The sequence below is a fragment of the Capra hircus genome, chromosome 11 (genome assembly GCF_001704415.2).
Source record: "Capra hircus breed San Clemente chromosome 11, ASM170441v1, whole genome shotgun sequence".
NCBI classification, from domain to species: domain Eukaryota; kingdom Metazoa; phylum Chordata; class Mammalia; order Artiodactyla; family Bovidae; genus Capra; species Capra hircus.
In genome coordinates, this window is record NC_030818.1 from 61614305 (window position 1) to 61631663 (window position 17359).

Here is a 17359-nt window from a genome sequence, read left to right on the forward strand (position 1 = left end):
CAATTTGAACTGTACTAAGTTTACAACTTTCTGGTACATATTTTGTATTCAAGTTTTAAAGTTTGATTAAAACTTTTCTGAAAACAAATTATGAATTTTTAAATAATTTCGTCCTTTTCAACACTATCCTAAGTTTATTTTAAGAAGTATTATGATTCTAAAATATTAATTCAGCTTTTTAAAAAGTCTCTGGAGAGTAGTAATTGTGATGATTGAGGAGGTAACTAAAGTCACTTTTGTGAGTAAAAGGAGACTGGAAGTTAGTGAAAGTGAAGTCGCTCAGTCGTGTCCGACTCTTTGTGACCCCATGGACTGTAGCCCACCAGGCTCCTCCGTCCATGGGATTCTCCAGACAAGAACACTGGAGTGGGTTGCCATTTCCTTCTCCAGGGGATCTTCCCGACCCAGGGATCAAACCGATGTCTCCCGCATTGCGGGCAGACACTTTAACCTCTGAGCCACCAGGGAAGCCCCTAAAGGAGACTAGTTTAAACAAAAAATAAGGAAACATTAGAGTCCGCTAAAATGAAGTCTATACTCACTTAAATAGTAGATTAAGATAAGTTTGTAATTACTACAAATTCAATGTTGTAGATTTATGGATAGAGCCACAGGTCTAAACTTCAAACAAGAGTAGTCAGACCTAAAATATGTAAATCACATTGTAAACAAGTAAGAATTTGAGCTGATACAGGATATTTAATTCCATAAAGTAGCTATAATTACAAGTAGTACTGATGCAACTTCAAATACATGTATGTGCAGAATATGACTAATGACTTTTTATCATAAGCAAGTAACATTTTTCCAGGCAGGTAGTATTTTTTAAGCCTATTGATATAGCTGAGACATTTGTCCATTATTTTGTGATCAATGGACAAGTGATTATTATGTCCTGAATCTAGACCCATTCAACATGTGCCTCACCTTGTCCAGGCTCTAAGTGCTATCCCAGAGAACATTACATGATGGAAATGCTCTGTAGTTATATCATGTGGTGACTGAGCACTTAAAATGTGGGTAGTGCAACTGAGGAACTGAATTTTTAATTTTAATTAGTTTAAATTTACATTTAAATAGCCACAGGTGACTACTGGCTACCATATTAAACAGTGCAGCTTAGAGGATTCGAAAAGTAACAGCAAATGTCTTATGTTGGGTCTAATGCTAGCTTGCTTGTCAATTTCCACAAGCATGCTGTGCACAAATGCTTACAAGAGTGGTCAAAAACTTTTTGTCCCTCGGTGTCACCTTCATTCAAAAACATGATTAAATCTATGACAAAAAATACCATCTGAAAAGATGGTTATTCGTGCTTATGAGGCAGCCTGAGTCAATCAAATGTTAGTTCCAGAATGACTAGAATTCAAACTATGAAATACCTGCTCCTGAAAAGTTTATGTCCATTACCTATCATAACACAAGAATACCAATTACTGCATAGTTTTCAGCTCCACTGGTTAAACACTGCGAAAGCATGTCAAGCCTTTTTACCTGACAGACATATTTGTTCTTCCATTTGCTCAGCACACACTGACTGTTTTGCATCAGCTCCTGAAGAAAACAGAAAAAGGGAGACTGCAGTTGGCTATACACATTGTCGTTATCAGTTAAAGTGCTTCTGATTCACAAGCAAAAAAAAAAAATATATATATATATATATATATATATCAGCATGCCACACAAAGATGCAACTGTTTTGGAACTCCTCACTGGACAAAAGCAACACTATCATCACCAGGAGAGTTGATCCTTTATGAAAATTAAAGCTGTTGAAAGATGTTTTAAAACAGATTTGTTCATTGCCATTTTCGAAACTTTTGGAAAGATACCTCCAACTCCTTAAGTGAGTCTCGAAGTTTTTCTGGGCGTCTGTTTTTGAGCGTCCATGGAAAATCTCGTGCTGGAAAACAAAACATGTACTACAGTTAGCTGAACAAGATTTAAAAAGGAAACTCTGCTAAGCAGTATGCCTTAGGAAGATTAAAATAAAACATTTCCTTAATTGAAAGCAAGTAGCCTTCATTTCCATCATCATATGATAGTCTTTTGAAAGGCTTTGTCATAGATATAGGATTTTTACCACAAAACAATCTCCAAGATCATAATTTTATGATGACAACTAACAATGCTCAGAGAATCCCTGGGTAAGTTTCTGAAGCTCGTGAACCTAGTACATAACAGTTAATGACCCACTCTTTACCATAGAAGCAAATTTATTTTCATATAATTAATTTAAAAATTCAATACAAAAGAAATTCTAAACTCAGCAAATAATCTATCAGATCTGAAAACTCCTATAAGTAAATGAATATAGTGAGGAAAGAAACAAAATTTTAAAAATAATATACAGAAAATGAATTTAAAATTAAGCATCACACATTAAGGATAAAATTGAGGGAAATCTAAATGTTAATAAATTAGACACTAATAGTGCTCTTTTCTATATAAAATTATTCTTTCTAAAATCTACACCACAATTCAATAATGATAAGCCTTTGCTTTATTTAAAAGTTAATGTTATTTAGTAGAATCTCAATGATAGCCTAAAACAAACAAAAAAGTTCTATTTAAAAGAATTAAAAAATAAATTTATTACAGTGATATGACACCTATTTCATCACAAAAGTGAATTCATCTCTGAATTTTCCTAAACCATTTTAAATGTGTGCACATGTGTTTTATGTGCATATATGTGTAGTATAAAATACACACAGACATTAAAATATTTATAGGAGAATGCTGTTTTATTTAAGTAAATTAATGATTTCTATAAACATAATTTACAATGTGCAAAGCATATGTAAAAAGTTTCAAATCTCTGCCACAGGTACTAATATAGTATTTTTAAAAACTAAATGTTAGCTTGACCATTTAAAATGAGAACAAGTAGACCATTTAGCCCCGCTTATATTCTAAATAAAACAGTCATATTTTAGCCATATTATACTGTAGCCATATTACATATATAACATGTTTATATATTTGAAATTAGTAAAGACTAGAGAGAATAAAATGTTAATACTAATAATTACAAATCTTATTTTCTTACAATGGTTAGAACAAAATAATAATTTAGGTATAATATGGATAATAAAATGTTAACAGAACCATGGTACACTTAGTTTAAGTATATTAACTAAGATAAAGGCAGTTCATTAAGAAATACATAAGCATATATCTTATGCATAAGCATATATCATAAGCTTATGCTGTTTACATGAGCACATATCTCACCAAAAGTTGAGAGAGATTTCAATGGTCTAAATCAGAAATTTCTAACAATATAATTCTTACTTATATGTTTATGCACCTAAACAAGAGAAATTTATAAGAAATATAGAAAGGATAACATTTCCTATTTGTATAGACAGCTTAAAATATGTTTTAAGACAAAATCTTCAGGGATATTAAAATTCCAGTTTTATAATAATTCCAAAAAAATATAAAGCAAACTTACATTCTGCTAGCCTCTGCTTTTCTTCTAAGTTACCATGATCTGTTGCTCATTTTGCAGCAGATGAGAGATTAGAAAAAAGATAAAAAAGTGGACATTACTTTTATTATACTTAATTTTATATGTGCATATGCACATTATTGAGATTAATAAATTATGCTAAACTTTTAAAAAGGCAGTTGGAAAATGCCATAATTTGGATGTTTTCATTTCATGGAAGATTTCCTAAATTTGAAGTGAAAAGGCTTACACAACACAACGGGTGGGCCAATATCCTGAGTTTGCAATCTCATCAGATAGGGAAGGGAACTGCAACTGAGCCCAGAACAGAAGCTACTTCAGTCTGTCATCAGAACCATGAAGTCAGCCTATTAAGTACCAAGCTAAGCACATGGGATGCCCACACAAGCTCTACTTCAACAGAGACCAAACAGGAAGTAACTCTAGCTGGGAAGACCTTTTGGCCCATCAAGAAACTTCTGGGATTAACAGGATTAATCAGATAAAGAAAATTGATCATTCACTCAGAAATGCCTATTCCAGATATCAGCTAAGGATCCGGGAAACCAGCATGAGTGGGACCCATGCATTAACAATGCCCTCTACTGGGACAGTGATAAAAAAACAAGAACATATTGTCTAGTTATCACTTTAATCAGAAGTAAAATGAAAATTTTCATGTTCTGCTATAGCATTTTCTCAATACTGCTTTATTTTATATAAAACAGATACTAACTTTAGCATTTTTCTAAAGAATTGGAGTAAACTTTCTCAAAATTCTAGAATTTAAAGTGCATAAAAACAGTTTTTAAGTCAGTATTTTATAATTTAGAATAGTAAGTTTATAAAAATCTGTTTAGTAGAACAGACGCTTTACCTGATGGCTGTTTCTTGTCATAATACTGGTAGATCCCAATGTCTCTATCTATAGAAAGGAAGAAATAACATTAGATTATAGTAAAAAGTTATGGAGAACGAGAAGCCAACCCACACTGTAAGGCAGGGTTGGGGGGTGGATAGGGAGGAGGATAGAAACAACCTGTATGTTACTGGAAATAAAATACTTCTAAATTATCCAGACATGGGCTCGTCTATTCTAGGGATACGCACGAAATGCAAGTTTACCAGTCCACTTAGAAAAGAAATATACAAAACTAGAATGGCATGAGGAAAGGAAGGGTAAAGAACTGATGTCAAGGATGACCAACTTTTTTCTCTCAAGCTTCCTCTGATATTTTTCACAGGGCACTATCAAAAGGAGCTACCACTAAGCAATACCAAATGAAACTGGCTAGAAGAATTCTGAGTTGTGGCTTTTTTTTTTTCCTCTGACTTAACTTGAATCCAGGAGGGTATCTGGGGGAAATCTGCAGAAAAGGAAGAGTTAAAGGAAGGTATGGATAAATTATCTGAAGCTTATTTAGACTCAAAAACCCTCCAGAACCCATTCAAGTTTGGATGCTCTGCTGGGGTTACAAAAGCAAAGATAGATGCTGAGAGAGATTTAACCATGGAATCTGTCCTTGTAGTTGATTTACAGGAGAATAAAATAACTGTCCATTTTCTTCCTATCCCTGAACACTGAAATACTTCTTTCTTTGAGGTAACATTTGTTTCCTTCCATGCAAAATAACTCAAGTTACTAACAAAAGGATACAGCTATTTCTAAAGTGGAAGCAGTACAGGCTGCCCCCTAGTGACTGACTGCTCTGAACTTTCTCAAACTGAAGGATAAAACTTCCCCCCAAAAGGTATAATTAACTACTCCAATATAGTTTTTCAAAATAATCAATCGTGTATACTTACTGAAGTTCCATTTTTTTCATTAGGCCACTAACTGAGACATATAATTTAAAGAGTGCAGTTTATTTCTATTGGTTATATTGACAGTATCTAATAAGGAGTGCCAGGGAAAGGTGATGAGTCAGGCTCCTAGGATACTAATATTTTATTTCTTGACCTAGGTGAAGATTTTATGGGTATGTTCACTTTCTGATAATTTAAAACATATCTTTGTATCTTTACACTTTTCAGTACACATATAATACTTTAACAAAGTGAGTGAAAATTGCTCAGTTGTGTTCAACTCTTTGTGACCCCATGGACTATACAGTCCATGGAATTCTCCAAGCCAGAATACTGGGGTGGGTAGCCTTTTCATTCTCCAAGGTATCTTTCCAACCCAGAGATTGAACCCAGGTCCCTCGCACTCCAGGAGGATTCTTTTACCAGTTGAGCCACCAGGGAAGCCCAAGAATATTAGAGTAGGTAGCCTATCCCTTCTCCAGGGGATCTTCCCAACCCAGGAATAATAAAAAGATTCTTGAAAAAAAATCTAAGAAACATATGCATTATTGTACATAGGCAATATCCTCCAATATTCCATCATTTCATGCATCTAAATATTACAACTCTAGAATAGAACTATGAAGATAACAAGTGGCCATGAATTCTATGCACAAGTCTGAACTACTGCATTTGGACCAGCGTATGGCTGTTAAAATTGGAGCAGGAAATGGCAACCCACTCCAGTATTCTTGCCTGAAGAATCCCAGGGATGGAGGAGCCTGGTGGGCTGCCATCTGTGGGGTCGTACAGAGTGGGACACGACTGACACGACTTAGCATGGCTCTTAAAACAAAAGCAGGACAAGATGGGGATACGGAGAGTGAGTCTGACATGGTATGTCAGAGTACTAGCAGGGTGAGAGGGACATTCATAGGAGCAATGGCCTCATGTTGGCTGTCAGAGGCTGAATAAAGTGTGGAGGACACCCACATACATGGGGACCCCAACAAACGGTGTCAGAACCTACAAAGTTATCCATGCAGGGAAGAGAGTTGCCAAAGAGATAGAAGACTGTCTGCATACAGGGTGATTTTAAATAAATAAAATAAAGATACAGAAGCCCCAGCTCTCCCACTGTGTGAGAAGTACAAATATAAAAAAGAGAGAACATTAGAATGAATGAACCCTGTGGTCACAGACTAGAATTTAAGGTACTGGTGTGAACTCATGGTTTTCAATATACAGAGGTACAGTTATGAATGTGGATGCAAGTAAGTGTGTAGGCATACATACATACATACCCTAAGCTCTGGCCACTGACAGTGCCTGGGAGCAACGATACTCCAAGAGCAATGAGTGTACCTGAAGCACACCTTGGCTTCTAGAAACCATTCTCCTCTAAAAGGAACCAAGCTCCTTAGAGAACTGGCTGATTCTAGCACTGAGGAAGGGAAGGTATCAATATAATAACAGTCTGATAGATCAGCTCAGTTGTGCCAGAAAGAATGGAAATGCCCAAGTATTGACAGGGATGTGGCACAATGATAAGAGAAGTCAGCTTGCAAGGTGTCCCACTGACCACTCAGGGACAACTTAAACATCAGAATAAATAATGGTACTAATGGATTAAAATCACTGAATAAAATGGTACCTGAGCCCATAGGGACAAATTAAGTTAAAAATATATTTAGGATACCTCAACATAATAAACGCTATATATGACAAGCCTACAGCAAACATCATCCTCAATGGTGAAAAATTGAAAGCATTTCACATAAAGTCAGGAACAAGACAAGGGTGCCCACTTTCACCTCTACTATTCAACATAGTTCTGGAAGTTTTGGCCACAGCAATCAGAGCAGAAAAAGAAATAAAAGGAATCCAAATTGGAAAAGAAGAAGTAAAACTCTCACTGTTTGCAGATGACATGATCCTCTACATGGAAAACCCTAAAGACTCCACCAGAAAATTACTAGAGCTAATCAATGAATATAGTAAAGTTGTAGGATATAAAATCAACACACAGAAATCCCTTGCATTCCTATACACTAATAATGAGAAAATAGAAAAAGAAATTAAGGAAACAATTCCATTCACCATTGCAACAAAAAGAATAAAATACTTAGGAATATATCTACCTAAAGAAACTAAAGGCCTATACATACAAAACTATAAAACACTGGTGAAAGAAATCAAAGAGGACACTAATAGATGGAGAAATATACCATGTTCATGGATCAGAAGAATCAATATAGTGAAAATGAGTATACTACCCAAAGCAATCTGCAGATTCAATGCAATCCCTATCAAGCTACCAATGGTATTTTTCACAGAGCTAGAACAAATAATTTCACAATTTGCATGGAAATACAAAACACCTTGAATACCCAAAGCAATCTTGAGAAAGAAGAATGGAACTAGAGGAATCAACCTGGCTGACTTCAGGCTCTACTACAAAGCCACAGTCATCAAAACAGTATTGTACTGGCACAAAGACAGAAATATAGATCAATGGAACAAAACAGAAAGCCCAGAGATAAATCCACACCTATGGACACCTTATCTTCAACAAATGAGGCAAGAATATGAAATGGATTAAAGACAATCTCTTTTAACAAGTGGTGCTGGGAAAACTGGTCAACCACTTGTAAAAGAATGAAACTAGATCACTTTCTAACACCACACACAAAAATACTCAAAATGGATTAAAGATCTAAACGTATAAGACCAGAAACTATAAAACTCCTAGAGGAGAACATAGGCAAAACACTCTCCAACATAAATCACAGCAAGATCCTCTATGACACATCTCCCAGAATACTGGAAATAAAAGCAAAATTAAACAAGTGGGATCTAATTAAAATTAAAAGCTTCTGCACAACAAAGGAAACAATAAACAAGGTGAAAAGACAGCCTTCTGAATGGGAGAAAATAATAGCAAATGAAGCAACTGACAAAGAATTAATCTCAAAAATATACAAGCAACTTATGCACCTCAATCCCAGAAAAATAAATGACCCAATCAAAAAATGGGCCAAAGAACTAAACAGACATTTCTCCAAAGAAGACATACGGATGGCTAACACATGAAAAGATGCTCAACATCACTCATTATTAGAGAAATGCAAATCAAGACCACAATGAGGTACCATTTCACATCCGTCAGAATGGCTGCGATCCAAAAGTCTACAAGCAACAAATGCTGGAGAGGGTGTGGAGAGAAGGGAACCCTCTTACACTGTTGGTGGGAATGCAAACTAGTACAGCCACTATGGAGAACAGTGTGGAGATTCCTTAAAAAACTGGGAATAGAATTTCCCTATGACCCAGCAATCCCATTGCTGGGCATACACACCGAGGAAACCAGAATTGAAAGAGACACTTGTACCCCAGTGTTCATCGCAGCACTGTTTATAATAGCCAGGACATGGAAGCAACCTAGATGTCCATCAGCAGATGAATGGGTAAGAAAGCTGTGGTACATATACACAATGGAGTATTACTCAGCCGTTAAAAAGAATACATTTGAATCAGTTCTAATGAGGTGGATGAAACTGGAGCCAATTATACAGAGTGAAGTAAGCCAGAAAGAAAAACACTAATACAGTATACTAACACATATATATGGAATTTAGAAAGATTGTAATGATAACCCTGTATGCGAGACAGCAAAAGAGACACAGATGTATAGAACAGACTTTTGGACTCTGTGGGAGAGGGAGAAGGTGGGATGATTTGGGAGAATGGCATTGAAACATGTATACTATCATGTAAGAAATGAATCACCAGTCTAGGTTCGATGCAGGATACAGGATGCTTGGGGCTGGTGCACTGGGATGACCCAGAGAGATGGTACAGAGAGGGAGGTGCAAGGGGGGTTCAGGATTGGGAACTCATGTACACCAGTGGCGGATTCATGTTGATGTATGACAAAACCAATACAGTATTGTAAAGTAAAAGAGATATCCAGAAGGTAGCAAGATATATGTGTGCAGAGTCAAATGAGACTTACTTAGAGATGGAGTCAAAACCTAAGAGTAGAGGAGATAATCTAGAGGTTTTAAATGTTGAGAAAAGTTTAAGTATAAAATCCTGGAAACTCTGGGCTTCCGTTGGGGGGGGGGAATATATATATATATATATATATATATATATATTTAGGGACTTCCCTTGGAGAAGGCAATGGCACCCCACTCCAGTACTCTTGCTTGGAAAATCCCATGAACGGAGGAGCCTGGTAGGCTGCAGTCCATGGAGTCGCGAAGAGTCGGACACGACTGAACGACTTCACTTTCACTCTTCACTTTCATGTATCAGAGAGGGAAATGGCAACCCACTCCAGTGTTCTTGCCTGGAGAATCCCAGGGACGGGGGAGCCTGATGGGCTGCCGTCTATGGGGTCGCACAGAGTCGGACACGGCTGAAGCGACTTAGCAGCAGCAGCAGCAGGGACTTCCCTGGAGGTCCAGTGGTTATCACTCTGTGCTTCCAGTACAAGGGGAACGGTTTCAACCCTTGGTCAGAGAACTAAGAGCCCACATGGCAAAACAAATAAAAGATCATCACAGATCACTCATGTTTTTAAAAAATACATACACCTATTAAAAAATATTTAAAGTTTAATGAAGAATAAGATATTCACATATTTTAAGGTAACACCTTGCAAAATATTAACTCTAAAGGAGAAAGTAACTTTGCAGTGGAGCAGCCTAGCAGACACCCCCTTAACGAAGTGATCATGAACACCATCAATAAAGACATGGATTGAAACTGTGCACTGCATGTTAGGATGCATTGAGAATACAGCATTATTCTTCTGTATACTTCCCACCAAACAAGCATAATCTGAACCTACTTATGAGGAAACTTCAAATGTATCTAAATTTAGGGATATACTACAAAGTAAGCGGTATAAAATCTTCATAAGTGTTGAAGTCACAGAAGTTAAAAAATAAATTTTTAAAAATTAAAAAGCTGAAGGATTTGTTCCAGAATTAGAGACTAAAGAGACATGATAACTAAATGTAACATAATTCTGAACAACAACCATTTGCTATAGAAAGGACAGTTGGGGCTTCCCTGGTGACTCAATGGTGAAGAATCTGCGTACCAATGCAGGAGGCATGGGTTTTATTCCTGATCCAGGAACCCACATGTCATTGAGTGACTAAGCCCATGTGCCACAACTACTGAGCCTGTGTTCTAGAGCCTGGGAGCCACAACTACTAAGCCCATGTGCCCTAGAGTCTGTGCTCTGCAACAAGAGAAGCCACAACAATGAGAAGCTGCACAGTGCAGCTATACAATAGCTCTCTCTTGTCACAACGAGAGAAAGCCCACACAGCAATGAAGACATTACACAACCAAAAAATAAATTAAGTTTTTTTAAAAAGTACAATGGGTGAAACTCTTTGCGTGTTAGATGGGAGTACTATTATTACCATTAATTTCTTGATTGTGATGGTTATAAATGTGACATTGGACTACACCTTTTCTTTAGGAAACACACACTAAAGCATTTGGGAGTGGTGAGGCATCAGGTTGGTAACTTACTCTCAAATGGTTCAAGATACAAAATTCTCTATACTAGCAAGTTTCCAATAAAACTTTGTGATTATTTCAGATTATTTAGAATAACATTTATCAAAAAGATAAGAAATAACAAATGTTGGTGAGGGATGTGGAGAACAGGGGACACTTCAGCACTGCTGGTGGAAATGTAAATCGGTGCATTCACTATGGAAAACAGTATTCAGGATTCTCAAAAAATTAACAGTAGAACTATCATGTGATCCAGCAACTTCCCCTCTGGGTATTTATCCAAAGAACATAAAAACACTAACTCAAAAAGATATAGGTACCATTATATCATGATCATTGCAGCATTATTTACAATAGCCAAGATCTAGGTACCCATCAAGAATGAATGGATGGTGGTATATATTCAGAATGGAATTAAGCCATCAAAAGAATGAAATCCTACCATTTGTGACAACTTGAATGGACCTTGAGGGCACTATGCTAAGTGAAACAAGTCAGAGAGAGACAAATGCCAGAGAACTCCACTTACATGCAGAATCTAAAAAAAAAATAAACCACAAGCTCACAGACACAGGGAACAGACTGGTTGCCAAAGTCAGGAGGGTGAAGGGGAGGGTAGATGAAATGGGTGAATGGGATCAAAAGGCACAAACTTCAGTTATAAAATAAACAAGTCATGGGGATATCATGTACAGCATGGTGACTCCAGTCAATAACGATGTATTGCATATTTGAAAATTGCAGAGATAAATATTGAAAGTTTTTATCACAGGAAAAAACTATGTATAGTGGTAGATATTAATCAGACTTACCAAATCATTATGCTGTACGCTGGAAACTAACCTAATGTTATAACTCAATTATACCTCAATTCAAAAACTACTTTAAATGTTAAACATAATGAGAATATGTAAGAGGGTTACAAACTTAGTCTCAATGGCAGTGAAGGCTTCTCTAGGTGACTTAGTAAAGCTGAGCCCTAAAGAAGTAGGATTGCACATGGGTTCAAAAAGAATGTTCCCAGGAAGGAGAATAGATAAGCCCTGCTGAAGATCCAGTTGGGGCAGATCTTACTGCCTCCTGGGACCTGTGTGCACCACTGTCTTTGGTCATAGCCTTCATTTCCTTTTTTTCTATCATTCTTATGCCAATGTCAATATAATTTGGCTTCTTGATTACAGAAGTAACGTGTTCACTGTATAAAATCTAGAAAAGAACAAAAAAGTTTAATTTCCTATATTTCCGCTCTTCAGAGACAGCTATTCATAACACTGTGTTTTTCTCTTTTTTCTGAATGCATTTGTTGTTGTTGTTCAGTGGCTCAGTGTCCGACTCTTTCCAACCCCATGAACTGCAGCACGCCAGGCTTCCCTGTCCTCTTATTTCCTGCAGTTTTCTGAATGTGTATTTATTACTAAACAAAAGTTATGCCAAAGAATTGATGCTTTCAAATTGTGGTGCTGGAGGACTCTTGAGAGTAAGATCAAACCAGTCACTCCTAAAGGAAATCAGTCCTGAATATTCATTGGAAGGACTGATGCTGAAGCTGAAGCTCCAATACTTTGGCCACCTGATGTGAAGAGCCAACTCAGTGGAAAATACCCTGATGATGGGAAAGACTGAGTGCAGCAGAAGGGGGTGACAGAAGATGAGTGGTTGGATGGCATCATCGACTCAATGGACACGAGTTTGAGCAAACTCCTGGAGATAGTGAAAGACAGAGAAGCCTGGCATGCTGAAGTCCATTGGGTTGCAAAGAGTTGAACAGTACTTAGCAACTGAATAACAATAACAATTCCTAAATACACAGCAATATTAAAATTAAGCCAATTGATAGCCCTACAGAGGTCTCTAAGTACCCAAGTGAAAGGAAGAATTGCACTTTAAATCAAAAGTTAGAAATGATTAAGCTTACTGAGGAATGTGAGAGGCCCATAAGCTTACTGACTGCAATGTGGGAGACCCAGGTTCAACCCCTGGGTTGGGAGGATTCCCTGGAGAAGAGCATGGCAAACTACTCCAGCTTTCTGGCCTGGAGAATTCCATGGACATAGGAGTCTGGTGTGCTACAGTTCATGGGGTCACAAAGAGTTGGACATGAGTAACATATACACTGAAGAATGCATGTTGAAAGTCACGACAGGCTAAGAGCTAGGCCTCCTGAGTCAAACAGATAAGTTGTGACTGTACAGGAAAGGTTCTTAAAGGAAAAAGTGTTTCTCCACTGGACACACAAATGAAAAGAAACAACTTTATTGGTGATAATGGAGAAAGAGTTGGCAACCTGGACAGATCAGCCACAACATTCCATAAGCCAAAGCCTAATGCAAAGCGAGGTCCTAACTCTTCAATTTTATGAAGACTAAGAGAGGTGAAGAAGCTGCAGAAGAAACGTCTAAAGCTAACAGAGGTTGGTTTACAATGTTTAAGGAAAGAAACCATATTCAGAACATAAAAATACAAGGGGAAGTAACAAGTGTAGATACAGAACCTGTACCAAGTGATCTAGAAGATCTAGCTAAAATAATTAATGAAGTGCTTGTGCTCAGTCGCTCAGTTGGGTCCAACTCATTTGTAGCCCCATGGACTGCCAGGCTCTGTTGTCCATGGAATTTCCCAGGCAAGAATACTGGGGTCAACTGCCATTTCCTCCTCCAAGGGATCTTCCTAATCCAGGGATCAAAACTGCATCTCCTGCATTTCCTGCATTGGCAGGTGGATTCTTTATCACTGAGCCACCTGGTAAGTCCCAATTAATGAAGGTGGCTACAATAAACAACAAATTTTCAATGTAGATAAAGGACCTTCTACTGAAAGCAGATGCCATCTAGAAATTACACAGTTGGAAAGGAAAAGTCAATGACTGTTTTCAAAGTTTTGAAGGACAGGCTGACTCTCTTCTTAGGGGCTAATGTAGCTGGTGACTTCAAGCAGAAGTCAATGCACAACCAATCCTAGGGTCCTTAAGATTCTGCAAAATCTACTCTGCCTGTGCTCTATAAATGGAACTATAAAGCCTGGATGATAGCACATTTGTTGACAACAGGGCTTACTGAATAATTTAAGCCTACCATTGCGACCTACAGCTCAGAAACTAAGACTGCTTTCAAAATATTACTGTTCATTGACAATTCATCTCGTCACTCAAGAACACTGACAGAAGATGTACAATTAGATTAATGTTGTTTTTATGACTGCTAGAACAACACTCATTCTGTAGTCCATGGATCAAGGAGTAATTTTGACATTCAAGTCTTATGGCTTACGAAAAACAATTCTTAAGGCTATAGCTGTGTAAACAGTGATCCATATAATAGATCTGGGCTAATTCAACTGAAAACCTTCTGGGAATTCCCTGGTGGCCCAACAGTTAGGACTCATCACTTTCACTGCTGGGGCATGGTTTCAATCTCTGGTACAGGAACTAAGATCCTGTAAGCCATGTGGCATGGCACAAAAAAAGAAAGAAAGAAACCTTGTGGAATGGATTCATCATTCTAGTTGTTCAGTTGTAAAGCTGTGTCCAACTTTGCAACTTCATTCTGGGTGCCATTAAGAATATTCATGTTTCATGGGAAGAGATAAAAATATCAACATTAACACGGGTTTGGAAAAACTTGATTCCAACCCTCATGGACAACATTGAAGAGGTCAAGACTTCAGTGGAGGAAGTAACGTTGTGAAAATAGCAAGAGAACTATAATTAGATGTGGAGTCTGAAGATGAGACTGAATTTCATTGTAATCTCTAGAGAATACTTTAACACTTAAGGAGATGCTTCTTATGTATCATTAAAGAAAGTGGTTTCCAGAGATGAAATAAGCCTACTCCTAGTATGGATGCTATGAAGATTACTGAAATGACAACAAGGATTTAGAATATTATGTAAACTTAGTTCATAAAACAGCAGCAGGATGCGAGAGGATTGACTCCAGTTTTGAAAGTATTACTTCAGATAAAAATGCTAACAAACATCATTGCATTCTATAGAGAAATGATTTGTGAAAAGTTCATCAATGTGGTGAACTTCACTGTCGTCTTATTTTAAGAAATTACCATAGGCTCTCCAACCTTTAGTAACCAAACTTATAAACATTAAGGCAGGGCCCTCCCCAAGCTCAAAGATTAAGACTTCCTTTAAGTTCCTATGATGTTCAGCATTTTTAGCAATAAAATACTTTTAAATTAAGGTATGTAAAATGTTTTTAAACACATAATGTTCAGTTCAGTTCAGTTCAGTCGCTCAGTTGTGTCCGACTCTTTGCGACCCCATGAATCGCAGCACACCAGGCCACCCTGTCGATCATCAACTAGAGTTCACTCAGACTCACGTCCATTGAGTCAGTGATGCCATCCAGCCATCTCATCCTCTGTTGTCCCCTTCTTCTCCTGCCCTCAATCCCTCTCCGCATCAGAGTCTTTTCCAATGAGTCAGCTCTTTGCATGAGGTGGCCAAAGTATTGGACTTTCAGCTTTAGCATCATTCCTTCCAAAGAACACTCAGGGCTGATCTCCTACAGAATGGGCTGGATGGATCTCCTTGCAGTCCAAGGGAGTCTCAAGAGTCTTCTCCAACACCACAGTTCAAAAGCATCAATTCTTCGGCACTCAGCTATCTTCACAGTCTAACTCTCACATCCATACATGACCACTGGAAAAACCATAGCCTTGACCAGATGGACCTTTGTTGGCACAGTAATGTCTCTGCTTTTGAATATGCTATCTAGCTTGGTCATAACGTTCCATCCATGGAGTAAGCGTCTTTTAATTCCATGGCTGCAGTCACCATCTGCAGTGATTTTGGAGCCCCAAAAAATAAAGTCTGCCACTGTTTCCACTGTTTCCCCATCTATTTCCCATGAAGTGATGGGACCAGATGCCATGATCTTCGTTTTCTGAATGTTGAGCTTTAAGCCAACTTTTTCACTCTCCACTTTTACTTTCATCAAGAGGCTTCTTAGTTCCTCTTCACTTTCTGCCATAAGGGTGGTGTCATCTGCATATCTGAGGTTACTAATATTCCTCCCAGCAATTTTAATTCCAGCTTGTGATTCTTCCAGCCCAGCGTTTCTCATGATGTACTCTGCATATAAATTAAATAAGCAGGGTGAATATACAGCCTTGACATACTCCTTTTCCTATTTGGAACCAGTCTGTTGTTCCATGTCCAGTTCTAACTGTTGCTTCCTGGCCTGCATATATGTTTCTCAAGAGGCAGGTCAGATGGTCTGGTATTCCCATTTCTTTCAGAATTTTCCACAGTTTATTGTGATCCACACAGTCAAAGGCTTTGGCATAGTCAATAAAGCAGAAATAGATGTTTTTCGGAAACTCTCTTGCTTTTTCCATGCACCAGCGGATGTTGGCAATTTGATCTCTGGTTCCTCTGCCTTTTCTAAAACCAGCTTCAACATCTGGAAGCTCACGGTTCACGTACTGCAGAAGCCTGGCTTGTAGAATTTTGAGCATTACTTTACTAGTGTGTGAGATGAGTGCCATTGTGTGGTAGCTTGCGCATTCTTTTGCATTGCCTTTCTTTGGAATTGGAATGAAAACTGACCTTTTCCAGTCCTGTGGCCACTGCTGAGTTTTCCAAACTTGCTGGCATATTGAGTGCAGCACTTTCACAGCATCATCTTTCAGGATTTGAAACAGCTCAACTGGAATTCCATCACCTCCACTAGCTTTGTTTGCGGTGATGCTTTCTAAGGCCCACTTAACTTCACATTCCAGGATGTCTGGCTCTAGGTGAGTGATCACACCATCGTGATTATGTGGGTCATGAAGATCTTTTTTGTACAGTTCTTCTGTGTATTCTTGTCACCTCTTCTTAATATCTTCTGCTTCTGTTAGGTCCATACCATTTCCGTCCTTTATCGAGCCCATCTTTGCATGAAATGTTCCCTTGGTATCTCTAGTTTTCTTGAAGAGATCTCTAGTCTTTCCCATTCTGTTGTTTTCCTCTATTTCTTTGCATTGATCGATGAGGAAGGCTTTCTTATTTCTTCTTGCTATTCTTTGGAACTCTGTATTCAGATGCTTATATCTTTCCTTTTCTCCTTTGCTTTTCACTTCTCTTCTTTTCACAGCTATTTGTAAGGCCGCCCAGACGGTCCTTTTGCTTTTTTGCATTTCTTTTCCATGGGGATGGTCTTGATCCCTGTCTCCTGTACAATGTCAGGAACCTCATTCCATAGTTCATCAGGCACTCTACCTATCAGATCTAGTCCCTTAAATCTATTTCTCACTTCCACTGTATAGTCAAAAGGGATTTGATTTAGGTCATACCTGAATGGTCTAGTAGTTTTCCCTACTTTCTTCAATTTAAGTCTGAATTTGGTAATAAGGAGTTCATGATCTGAGCCACAGTCAGCTCCTGGTCTTGTTTTTGTTGCTGTATTATAGAGCTTCTCCATCTTTGGCTGCAAAGAATATAATCAATCTGATTTCGGTGTTGGCCATCTGGTGATGTCCATGTGTAGACTCTTCTCTTGTGCTGTTGGAAGAGGATGTCTGCTATGACCAGTGCATTTTCTTGGCAAAACTCGATTAGTCTTTGCCCTGCTTCATTCC

The 17359-nt window shown here is 37.9% G+C and overlaps 1 protein-coding gene across 1 annotated transcript in view; it reads right to left on the bottom strand.

Annotated features, from left to right (window-relative positions):
- WDPCP (WD repeat containing planar cell polarity effector) overlaps positions 1 to 17359 on the bottom strand; it is a 311304-nt gene that overhangs the window by 194734 nt on the left and 99211 nt on the right. Inside the window, exons 3-6 of the mRNA XM_013967779.2 lie at positions 4335 to 4382; positions 3461 to 3499; positions 1833 to 1903; positions 1495 to 1554 (exon numbers count right to left, since the gene is read on the bottom strand). Of these exons, the coding sequence (XP_013823233.1) occupies positions 1495 to 1554; positions 1833 to 1903; positions 3461 to 3499; positions 4335 to 4382 (218 nt within the window). The remainder of the gene's footprint in view (positions 1 to 1494; positions 1555 to 1832; positions 1904 to 3460; positions 3500 to 4334; positions 4383 to 17359) is intronic.